This window comes from Grampus griseus (assembly GCF_964374135.1).
Source record: "Grampus griseus genome assembly, chromosome: X".
Taxonomy (NCBI): domain Eukaryota; kingdom Metazoa; phylum Chordata; class Mammalia; order Artiodactyla; family Delphinidae; genus Grampus; species Grampus griseus.
In genome coordinates this window covers 67,993,453-68,006,014 of record NC_138999.1, presented here as the reverse complement: position 1 = coordinate 68,006,014, position 12,562 = coordinate 67,993,453, and the positions used below count along the sequence as shown (strand labels likewise).

Here is a 12,562-nt window from a genome sequence, read left to right as displayed (position 1 = left end):
TACAGTAATCCAGACAGTATGGTACTGGTAATAAAACAGAAAGATAGATCAATGGAACAGTATAGAAATCCCAGAGATAAACCCATGAACCAATGGTCACCTTATCTTTGATAAAGGAGGCAAGACTATACAATGGAGAAAAGACAGCCTCTTCAATAAGTGGTGCTTGGAAAACTGGATAGCTACATGTAAAGGAATGATATTAGAACACTCCCTAATACCATACACAAAAATAAATTCAAATGGGTTAAAGCCCTAAATGTAAGGCCAGACGCTATCAAACACTTAGAGGAAAACATAGGCAGAACATTCCATGACATATCACAGCAAGATCCTTTTTGACCCACCTCTGAGAGAAATGGAAATAAAAACAAAAATAAACAAATGGGACCTAATCAAACTTAAAAGTTTTTCCATAGCAAAGGAAACCATAAACAAGACAAAAAGACAACCCTCAGAATGGGAGAAAATATTTGCCAATGAAGCAACTGACAAAGGAATAATGTCCAAAATTTATAAGCAGCTCATGCAGCTCAATAACAAAAAAACAAACAACCCAATCCAAAAGTGGGCAGAGGACCTAAATAGACATTTCTCCAAAGAAGATATACAGATTACCAACAAACCCATGAAAGGATGCGCATCATCACTAATCATTATAGAAATGCAAATCAAAACTGCTATGTGGTATCACCTCACACCAGTAAGAATGGGCATCATCAAAAAATCTACAAAGAATAAATGCTGGAGAGTGTATGGAGAAAAGGGAACCCTCTTGCACTTTTAGTGGGAATATAAATTGATAAAGCCACTATGGAGAACAGTATGGAGGTTCCTCAAAAAACTAAAAATAGAACTACCATACGACCCAGCAATCCCACTTCTGGGCACATACCCTGAGAAAACCATAATTCAAAAAGAGTCATGTAGGGCTTCCCTGGTAGCGCAGTGCTTGAGAATCTGCCTGCCAATGCAGGGGACACAGGTTCGAGCCCTGGTCCGGAAAGATCCCACATGCTGCAGAGCAACTGGGCCCGTGAGCCACAACTACTGAGCCTACACATCTGGAGCCTGTGCTCCACAACAAGAGAGGCCGCGACAATGAGAGGCCTGCACAATGTAATGAAGAGTGGCCCCTGCTTGTCACAACTAGAGAAAGCCCTCACACAGAAACAAAGACCCAACACAGCCAAAAATATATTAATTAATTAAACAACAACAAAAAAAGAGTCATGTACCACAATGTTAATTTCAGCTCTATTTACAATAGCCAGGACATGGAAGCAACCTAAGAGTCCATCAACAGATGAATGGATAAAGAAGATGTGGCACATATATACAATGGAATATTACTCAGCCATAAAAAGAAACAAAATTGAGTTATTTGTAGTGAGGTAGATGGACCTAGAGTCTGTCATACAGAGTGAAGTAAGTCCGGAAGAGAAAAACAAATACCATATGCTAACACATATATATGGAATCTAAAAAAAAAATGGTTCTGAAGAGCCTATGGGCAGGACAGGAATAAATACGCAGACATAGAGAATGGACTTGAGGACACAGGGAGGGGGATGTGTAAGCTGGGACAAAGTGAGAGGGTGGCATGGACATATATACACTATCAAATGTAAAATAGATAGCTAGTGGGAAGCAACCACACAGCACAGGGAGATCAGCTTGGTGCTTTTTGTCCACCTAGAGGCGTGGGATAGGGAGTGTGGGAGGGAGATGCATGAGGGAGGAGATATGGGGTTGTATGTATATGTATAGCTGATTCACTTTGTTATACAGCGGAATCTAACACACTATTGTAAAGCAATTATACTCCAATTAAGATGTTAAAAAACTCACCAGGTGTTTGTCTTATTGCCTGGCCCAGTCTCTATATCACCACCACCACGCCTGAGTGCCCCCTCAATATTGCTCTGAAGATTTAAGTTAAGACATTTATTTCTAAATTTTTTAAGTAGAAACTCATTGAAAAATCTTCACCCCAACCACTTCCGTTTTTTGAGTTCAAAATATTTAGTTGATGTGCAAGACCAATTAATTATGTTTAAATTTCTGAAAGTATGAGATCAGGTTCTACAATTTTCAGTAATAGATTTCCAATGACGATACTTGCAGAAGTTTTCTTCCATAATACTCTTATTTTATGTCATTTATATTTCACTTGTTAGGGTAATGAGAAACAAAGGTTTAGTGATGTACTCAAATCACACAGACAACAGGACATAACGCATACCTCACCCTAAATCTACATGCTCTAGTTAAAAACTTAAATTCCCTTCCCCAACCAATGTGTCTTATCTACTTTTAGTTAGACTGTCTTACACAAGGTAATTTTCTTATATTGGAATAAAAGTACATGTTCTGCAATCTAACTAATCATATACACTAAGCTATTATGACTTTAATTTTCTGCTCTAAAGAATTTTAAGTTTTTTACATGATGTAACAGGCCACTAGAATTATTCTTGGTACTGCTATAGACCAATTAAGAAGTACTTTTCATGATTTTCCAAGTTCAGAAGAAAAGCAATTTTACAATGACTTAAAGTAGTTTCATAGCTACATTCATACTGGGTTATGAATAAATAACACTCAGTAGGCAGAATAGCATAAAGGTTAAGATTATGGGCTCTGGAATCAGACAGACACGAGGGGTGCTTTGCTAGCTCTCTGACATTGCTAGCTGTCTGAGCCTGTTTCTTCTTCCTAAAAATAGGAAAAATAACAGGGGATTAAGAGATGCAAACTACTATGTGTAAAATGTATAAGCTACAAGGATATATTGTACAGCACACGGCATATAGCCAATATTTTATATTAACTATAAATGGAGCACAACCTTTAAAAACTGTGAATCAATGGTTGTACACCTAAAACATATAATATTGTAAACCAACTATATCACAATAAAAACGAAGGAAAAAAAGGAAGAAAATAATGGACATAATAGGAATACTGACTTCATTGGGTTGTCACAAGAATTAAATAACACACCTAAAGTTCTTACCACTATGCCTGGCACATTTTAAGAGCTCAAAGAATGATAGCTGTTATTATTATCAACTAAAGCTGACAAATTATTTGCATGAGAAATTAAAGTGCAATGTTTTATCATATTTTTAACATATTAAGTACTTGTCTACACTCATCTTGCTTCCAAATCACACTGGATAGAATGGTTTCTCATAAAATACAGCCATTATTAAATATATATTTACTGTTTTAATTTCAGTGTTGAGAAATATGCTGCACTAATGGTAAAACAATTGGCTGAGTAATGGTGAAACAAACAGACAAAATTTTCCCATGTTGTAACTCTTAACTGGGATGAACTTTCTCCGGTGTCTAAAAGGTGAAGTTCTTTTTGTCTTGACTCACTGCTGGAAATCCCCTCAGCAAAACTGGCTCTGCTCTAACTCTATGATAGGGTCTTATTTCCAGAAAGGACTAAGCAAAAAGAACAGAACTCAAAGGCTAGAGTCCAGAACCAGAGTTTACAAGCCATAGATGTACTGCTTTCTTGATCAATTCAGATTTATAGAATCATAAAAAGCCACATTTTAATTATGCTGGTCTATAACCACACAAAGATAGTTTTCAGGGAAGAGAACCAAAGTCATAAAAGTTCAATATGTGTCACAAATGCTATTTAAAAATGTGCCCTTGGTTAGGCAATTTTATTTTAAAAAGAACTAAATTGTATATGAAATTGTTGCTACTAACCTATCTCCCTCACTTCCACCTAACTCTCACATGCAGATTATGGATGAAGACACATTTGCCTAGTTAGGCATCATCCAGCCTTTCTCTTTCTTTTCAGGCATCATCCAGTTATTAAATGGCAGTTATAGATTCCCAATCACATGATAAGATTTTAATGTATTATTGACACAATTTCTGTCCAATATCTCTACTCTAAAAGGGAGTGTAAATAGCACAGTGTTTAGGAGCCAGTTCTGGAGTCAGAACAACCTGGGTTCTAATCCCAGTTCTGCCATTTTTAACTGTTTGATCTTGAGCAATGTACCTAGTTTCTGGGTCTTAGAGATATCCCTTCCACTTACATGAAATGGATCTATTACTAGTACTTACCTCAAAATGTTACCACAAGTATTAAACTAATTGAAATAAAGTATGTAAAGCACTGGGTACAGTGCCTGACATACACAATGCATAAATAAATGTTAGGCTTTACTATTACTAAAGTCAGATCTTGATTAGTCACATTAATGAAAAGTAATGAAACAAAAATCTAGCATCACTAATACTGAATACTATTAAATATAATAATTTTTTAATTGGTCATGATATTTTATAGTTTATATTTAACTTTTGCCTGATGTTCTGGCAACCTAAAACAGTTCAAACAAACTAATAAAGCCAGAACGTGAGGGACTGAGCTAGAAAATAATCCCCTTGCTTAGAATTCTTCTCTATTGGCCAAGTGTGAAAAGTCAGCTCTGCTCTCATATTAATAAAAATAGTCATCATAAATGAGCTGCCCCTTCTCTCTAAACATATGTTTGTTTAATTTTGGTCTGCATCAGAAGAAGTAATTAAGTACTGGGTTTAAAAGGTTTTCTGGTGGGTTGCAAATTAGAGCTGAAAGCAAACAGATGGTCAGATAGTCATCAACAAATGTCAACCTGTTTAATTTTATCGGTAAGAAATGAAACACAACATTCACCCTTGAAAATTCAATTAAAGCAGAAAATATTCCTGTAAAATATATATGTTTTATGGCACAATATATATTTTAGAAAAGAATTTAGAGATTAACTACAGAGAATTAGAACATTCTATCTGATTGTGTCTGGGGCTTCAATTTTTTTTTTCCAGCTCAACCTAGGGGGAGGGTTGACCTTACAGTTTATTGATCAAAACCCTTTCCTCAATAGAGTAACTAGTCTTTGAGCAAAAATGAACCTATTTTATCCCTTTATCCTACCAGATTAGGAAACTTTTACTACCCTTCTGCAATATATTCTTTCTTATAACCATTCTACTTTCAAGTACCATATAATCACCATCATTGATAACTGTGTTTCCCAAGCCTCTTTAAATTGGGCCAAAGTATTCCAAAGGCTTTGCCATTGTTGCTGTGTGTTTAAGGAAATCAGTCACCAAATATAGGGCACCAATCTGAAGGCAATGATCTTGAGTTCCTGCATTTGCCATGGGAGAGCTGCCATTTTCCATTGTTCAGGGCATCCAGAAAGCATATCCAAACAGTCATCTCATGAAGAGTTTCTAAGTTTTCTCTTAGTTTATGAATAACTTTACACAGCATTCAAACAAACCTTGGCAGCTACGACAAAGACCATAGCATACATCAAATTGATGTTCAATTTATAAATACAAAGACAGAGAAGCTACCATATATGACAAACCTACAGCTAACATCATACTAATGGTGAAAAGCTGAAAGCATTTCCTCTAAGATCGGGAACAAGACAAGGATGTCCACTCTAGCCACTTTTTTCAACATAGTTTTGGAAGTCCTAGCTATGGTAATCACAGAAGAAAAAGAAATAAAAGGAATTCGAATTGGAAAAGAAGAAAAACTGTCATTGTTTGCAGACAACATGATACTGTACACAGAAAATCCTAAAGATGCTACCAGAAAATTCCTAGAGCTCATCAATGAATTCAGTAAAGTTGCAGGATACAAAATTAATACAGACATCTGTTGCATTTATATACACTAACAATGAAAGATCAGAGAGAGAAATTAAAGAAACAATACCATTTACCATCACATCAAAAAAAAAAATAACAAACTTAGGAATATACCTACCTAAGGAGACAAAAGACCTGTACTCCAAAAACTATAAGATGCTGATGAAAGAAATCAAAGACAACACAGACAGATGGAAATATATACCATGTCCTTGGATTGTAAGAATCAGTATTGTCAAAATGACTATACTACACAAGGCAGTCTACAGACTCAGTGTAATCTCTATCAAATTACCAATGGCATTCTTCATAGAACTAGAACAAAAAAATCTTAAAATTTGTATGGAGACACGAACGACCCCAAGCAACCAAAGCAATCTTTTTTGTTTTTTGTGTTTTTTTTTTTTTTTTTTTTTTTTTTTTGCAGTATGTGGGCCTCTCACTGTTGTGGCCTCTCCCATTGTGGAGCACAGGCTCCAGACGCGCAGGCTCAGTGGTCATGTCTCACGGGCCCAGCCGCTCTGTGGCATGTGGGATCTTCCTGGACCAGGGCATGAACCCGTGTCCCCTGCATCGGCAGGTGGACTCCCAACCACTGCACCACCAGGGAAGCCCCAAAGCAATCTTGAGAAAGAAAAACAGAGCTGGAGGAATCAGGCTCCATGACTTCAGTCTATACTACAAAGCTACAGTCATCAGAGCAGTATGGTACTGGCACAAAAACAGAATTATAGCTCAATGGAACAAGATAGACAACCCAGAAATAAACCCACACAACTATGGCAATTAATCTATGACAAAGGAGACAAGACTATAAAATGGAAGAAAGACAGTTTCTTCACTAAATGGTGCTGGGAAAACTGAACAGCTACATATAAAAAAATGAAATTAGAATATTCTTTAACACCAGACACACAAAAAACCCTCAAAATGGATTAAAGACCTAAATGTAAGACCAGACACTATAAAACTCTTAGAGGAAAACGTAGGCAGTACACTCTTTGATATAAATCACAGCAAGTTCTTTTTTGATCTATCTCCCAGAGTAATGGAAATGAAAACAAAAATAAACAAATGGGACCTAAATAAACCCCAAAGCTTTTGCACAGCAAAGGAAACCATAAACAAAATGAAAAGACAACCCACAGAATGGGAGAAAAATATTTGAAAACAAAGCAACTGACAAGGGATTAATCTCCAAAATTTACAAACAGCTCATGAAGCTCAATATCAAAAATAAAACAAATAACCCAATCAAAAATATGCAGAAGACCTAGAGACATTTCTACAAAGAAGACACACAGATGGCCAAGAGGCACATGTAAAGACACTCAACATTGCTAATTATTAGAGAAATGCAAATCGAAACTGCATTGAGATATCACATCACACCAGTTAGAATGGCCATCATCAAAAAGTCTGCAAACAATAAATGCTGGAGAGGGTGTGGAGAAAAGGGAAATCTCCTACACTGTTGGTGGGAATGTAAATTAGTACAGCGAGCATGGAGAACAGTATGGAGGTTCATTAAAAACTAAAAATAGAGCTACCATATGATTCAGCAATCACACTCCTGGGCATATATCCAGAGAAAACCATGGTTGGAAAGGATACATGCACCCCAATGTTCACTGCAGCACTGTTACAATAGCCAAGACAGGGAAGCAACCTAAATGTCCATCGACAGATTAATGGATAAATAAGATGTGGTATATATATATAATGGAATAATACCCAGCCATTAAAAAGAATGAAATAATGCCATTTGCAGCAACATGGATGCACCTGGAGATTATCATACTAAGTGAAGTAAGTCAGACAGAGAAATACAAATATCATATGATATCGCTTATATGCGGAATCAAAAAAAATGATACAAATGAGCTTATTTACAAAACAGAAACAGACTCACAGACTTAGAGAATAAACTATGGTTACCAGGGGGTATGTGGGGGGGATAGATTGGGAGTTTGGGATTGACATACACACACTGTCATATTTAAAATAAAATGCCTTCCCATGAAAAAAAAAGAGACAGAGGAGCAAAATACTCTTCACCTAAATGCAATTACTTTTGAATCATATAGATGAAGAACTGTGGCTTGTTGTTCTACATCCATATTATCCCAATGAAGAAAATACTGCCTAGTGACTAATGATTTGGCAATCACAAGTGTTCATTTTATTTGCTTGTTTCTATAACTTGTGCACAGAATAATGCCACAGAGGAAAATCACATATATTTCATTTACTATATGGACAATCCAAGCTACAACTAGTTTATGTTTTAGCAGTCATAAAAGAGATCATTTTACAAAAGTTAGACCATAAATAACACCCTCAGAAATATACAATCTATCTATCTACCACAATCTTAAAATTTCTACATCAAGTACACCTAAAATGCATAGAGACTGTGAAATGCAGATTATTATGGATCTGAGGAAAAGAAGTATGGGAAGAAAGCTCCAAACCAGTTATAATTCTCCAAGCTATCATCTCTCTAGCAATCCTGATCAAAGGCCAATGTTGATTTTTGTTAAAAGTTATTGAAATTTATTAAGTTTATTATAGGTTCTGTGCTTACTAGTCTTTTTCCATTAAATGCAAACTTACAGGACATTACAATTTTGAGGAAAAATATGGCGTATATTATTTTGTTACAATAGGTCAAAACATGCACAAACAGTTTTGAACAGGCAGAAATCACTCCCTACTGACAAACAACTTGGGAGGTGCATTCTTGCTAAATGGTTTTCATAAAAAAAAAAAAGTATTAAGACCTGAATTTTCACCTTGACCTATACTAGACCAGTTCCAAATCTGCATCTTCTCTATCTTCCTGGCCTTCAGTGAATTTAGCCTACTTACTGACATTCACCTTTAGACATGCTATCCCTCCTCTACACTAGCTCCTCATTTTTCTATTCTCCTGTATGTATATGCCCAAGCAATTCCACTTACAGGACTTACTCCCTTCTGTACCTCTCATCTCATGTTCACATTTATCTCTGCACGCCTCCTAGATGTCATGCATCACTGGGACAATGTATTTCTTTAAACATATGTCATTTGGATTCAAACAGCTTGTGTTGAATTCAAGCTCTGTGGCTTACTATTTGTGTGACCTTGAGAAAGTTGTTTAACCTCTCTGAACCTGTATTTCCTTATCTTGAAAACAGAGATAATCATAGTATCTAACTCATAGGACTAGAAATTGCCAAGAAAAAATGAGATTCTACCCGACACACTTAAGTGTTCCTACTTACTAACACTATTATGGCTACTATCAAGAAATCCATTGCAAAAACTAATGTACCTTGGGCTTCCCTGGTGGCGCAGTGGTTGAGAGTCCGCCTGCCGATGCAGGGAACACGGGTTCGTGCCCCAGTCTGGGAAGATCCCACATGCTCCGGAGCGGCTGGGCCCGTGAGCCATGGCCACTGAGCCTGCGCGTCCAGAGCCTGTCTTCCGCAACGGGAGAGGCAGAAAAAAAACAAAACAAAACAAAAAAAAAAACAATATACCTGCTTTCATCTCTAAACTTTTTTTTTTTTTTTTTTTTTTTTTTTTTGCGGTCCGCGGGCCTCTCACTGCTGTGGCCTCTCCCGTTGCGGAGCACAGGCTCCGGACGCGCAGGCTCAGCGGCCATGGCTCACGGGCCCAGCCGCTCCGCGGCATGTAGGATCTCCCCGGACAGGGGAACGAACCCGTGTCCCCTGCATCGGCAGGCGGACTTTCAACCACTGCGCCACCAGGGAAGCCCTCATTTATAAACTTTTGAGAAGCAAGTGCTATACCTCTGTATTACGGCAGAGTTGAGTACAAGTTTGAAAAGTTTTTTTTTTTTTAAATTGGTCTATGAAGGAAAGGGAGTCTTAAGGTCACACTAAGTTGCAATCATCATAGATCCTCCCTTGCCTGATACAACATCTAGTATTGGTTATTTTTATGAAAATCACTAGCAGGAGTAAGAAAATAGTCAAAGATTCATAATCCAAAACCAAAAGCTTTCTTTTAAATGCTCTTCAGAAAACTACACTTAGTCACTTATAGAAGCATCTCACTTTGTACAATTGCTGGATTCGTGTTAGGATGTTTGCCCCAAAATTTCTAAACCGTATGTTAAAAACAACATGACAGCTTTCTTAAAGGAAAAAACCTTAGTATTGCAAGCTGAAGAGTCCCCATTTATGTTACAAAGGAGCTCTTCTGAAGTATACTCATTTTATCCTGTTTTAATATTATTTAAAAGTACTATAAGATTATAATACAATAAGAATTTATTTTGGCAATATGCAGTAGAATTTTGATATCAGGTTCATAGGAACTATAATTACTACAACAACAAACAAATTTATAATTACCCATAAGAAAAACAATTGAAACAAAACAAAAAAAGCATAAATATTTCTTATTTGCATAGTCTTCAACAATGGAATCTAATAATGTACATAGTAGGAGACAGTAGTCATTTTTAAGGCCCTAAGAAACTTAAGTCTTAACAAAGAGAGAGGTATAGTTGTTCTTATTTGAATAGAAATTCTGAAAGGAGTTTCTTCTTGAATCTGCTTTTCAGGGAGGGGTAGAAGAGCAAGAAAGCAAAGAATAAATAGCAGTACTGAAACTGCACGTCACCCAAAGTGAAATCACCAAAACTAGCTTCCTGATCTGCCCAACCTAATTAGGGATTTAACTAAAGGTATTAAGCTGATGTTTTAAATTTTACAATTATTTTATTGCAATTGAGACTCTGGGCAGCTTTAACATATTTTAAATATCATAATATATATGGAAAATAATAAGGCAAGAGGCTCATAAAGTGAAGTTCAAAGACAATATAAAAAGTTTTCTTTTTTCCAACCTAAACTTGCTCCAAAAGTGTAACTTTAAGTATTCTATTTCAAAACTGTCTAAACACACCCACAAGTGGTAGCCAGAGAAGACAAGTTGAAGGTTCAAACTCCTTGTGATTTCACGCAACTTTCAGTTCTATTCCAAACCCTCTTAGGGGGTAAACAAAACAAAAACAAAAACACAACAGCAACAGAAAACATGGGATAGCTGCTGCTCTGAAGCTCAGAAGAGGGAGGGGGTTCATACATTCTACATTCTGATCCCACACATCTGCTCTTGCCACTGTTGCCTTTTCTCCTGAGCTGTGAAACACAGAGACACTTTCATTTACCATGAATATACACTCTGCTTTCACTCCAGCTTAGCCTATTTCTCCCCACAACTGGTGAAAATTGTTATTCTAAATTAAGAGCACGGGGGATGAGAGAGGGTTTCCCTATCATTTGAAGAAGCCACCACTGGAATCCGCAAATACACAAGAAGGCACTTGTTAGTTCCCTTCCAGTTCTCAATGTATTTGAAGCAGTTAGAAACTGTTTGAAGTAGCATCTTTTGAAAGAAAAGAAAAGGTCAAAATAAGGGACAATATGGAAGGGAAAAACAGGTCCCTTGTTACATTGTTTAAAAAGAAAACCCACAACTTTATATCATTGCTCCCAACTTCTACTCCCATTCTGTCTAGTTCTAACAGACTCTTTAGGCTGAAGTTAAATACCCCCTCCTACACAGTGGCAAAATATAACTATTTGATTACAAGGGTCTCACTCTGTGAAATATAATCACAGTGCCTCAGTAGGCCTCCACTCAGTCATCATCAGTAACAGCATGTTTTACATCCTTTACAGATGTGCACTCCTGCCCCTGCCTCAGTACCTACAGCAAATATGTGAAATGTCCCACTCTTGAAACTTACCAGTGTGAGACTTTCTTGACTTCTTCACCTAACCCCAAAGACCCTATACCACCATCTCCCATTTACCAAAACTCGGTAGCTTTCTTTTTTCTTCAGAGAAGAAATGTGGGACTAACATCACTAGGCAAACAAAGCTAAACTCCATGGAAAAATGAAATCGATGCAACAAAGAGAAGAAAGGGAAGAAGGGGGTGGGGTGGGAAATGCGGGTGTCTAACGAAGGAGAAACTGCCAGACTAACTTCTGCAATTTAACGGTTCTGGGGCAGCAGGAGACTGATGTGTAGAAAAACAACAAAGGTGGGCTTCCCACCCTCCTTACCGCCGTGGAGCCAGAGGAAGATGCAATATACACACGGATCACCATCTTGGTTGGGAACAGCGGCTGTAGTTGTTTGAGTCCTGCAAACGTCTGGAAAGCAGCTGCAGCAAAGGCTGGAATCAAGCTAGGGGCCTTACAGAGGTTGGAAAAGAAGGGTGGGGGAAGGTGGAAGGGGAACTCGCCAGAGCCCCGCCTCCTCCCTTGGCTGCTTTCACTGGGCTCAGAGGGCGGCAGTCCCAGCCCCAAACCCCGGAAGGCACAGGCTCGTTTACATCATTTCTAAATTTTTTTTTTAATTGGGAATCTCGAATAGCACCGCGAGATCTGTTGAAACATTTATTTTTGACCATTCCTTCTCTGAGAAGAGGGAAAGGAGAAAGAAAAAGAAAGAGAGAGCGTTGAATTAAATTAGATTGCGATGAAGGATATTTTCCCACGTAGACTCAAAGTTCTGCGTGTAACTTCCTGCTCAGAAGTGTATGCAAATAAGATGTCTTCTTTAAAAGAGGAAGTTCTGCGTTGAATCCAGACACTAGTGATAAAGACCAAGTTCTCAAAGCCTTGTGCATTTTAAGACTCCTATTACGTAGTGATTGTTCTGATGTTAGCTGGTGGCAGGAATTGGACTTTGAAGCACTGAGCGCTGCCTTGGAAGGTTTAGGAAAAGTGTCAAGTTTCCCAAAGCCCAGAAACAGCAGGATTGGTTTTCTTTTTGAGTTTTGCTTTTTGTTAAATTACGGGATCCTGCTTCCGTGAGAATTTGCAGGAAACCTGATTGAC

The 12,562-nt window shown here is 37.5% G+C and overlaps 1 protein-coding gene across 1 annotated transcript in view; it reads right to left on the bottom strand.

Moving 5' to 3' along the window:
* SH3BGRL (SH3 domain binding glutamate rich protein like) overlaps positions 1-11,989 on the bottom strand; it is a 91,385-nt gene extending 79,396 nt beyond the window's left edge. The window contains exon 1 of the mRNA XM_082681681.1: positions 11,783-11,989. Coding sequence (XP_082537807.1) covers positions 11,783-11,827 — 45 coding nt within the window. The 5' untranslated portion in view covers positions 11,828-11,989. The remainder of the gene's footprint in view (positions 1-11,782) is intronic.
* Positions 11,990-12,562: the final 573 nt, after the last annotated feature.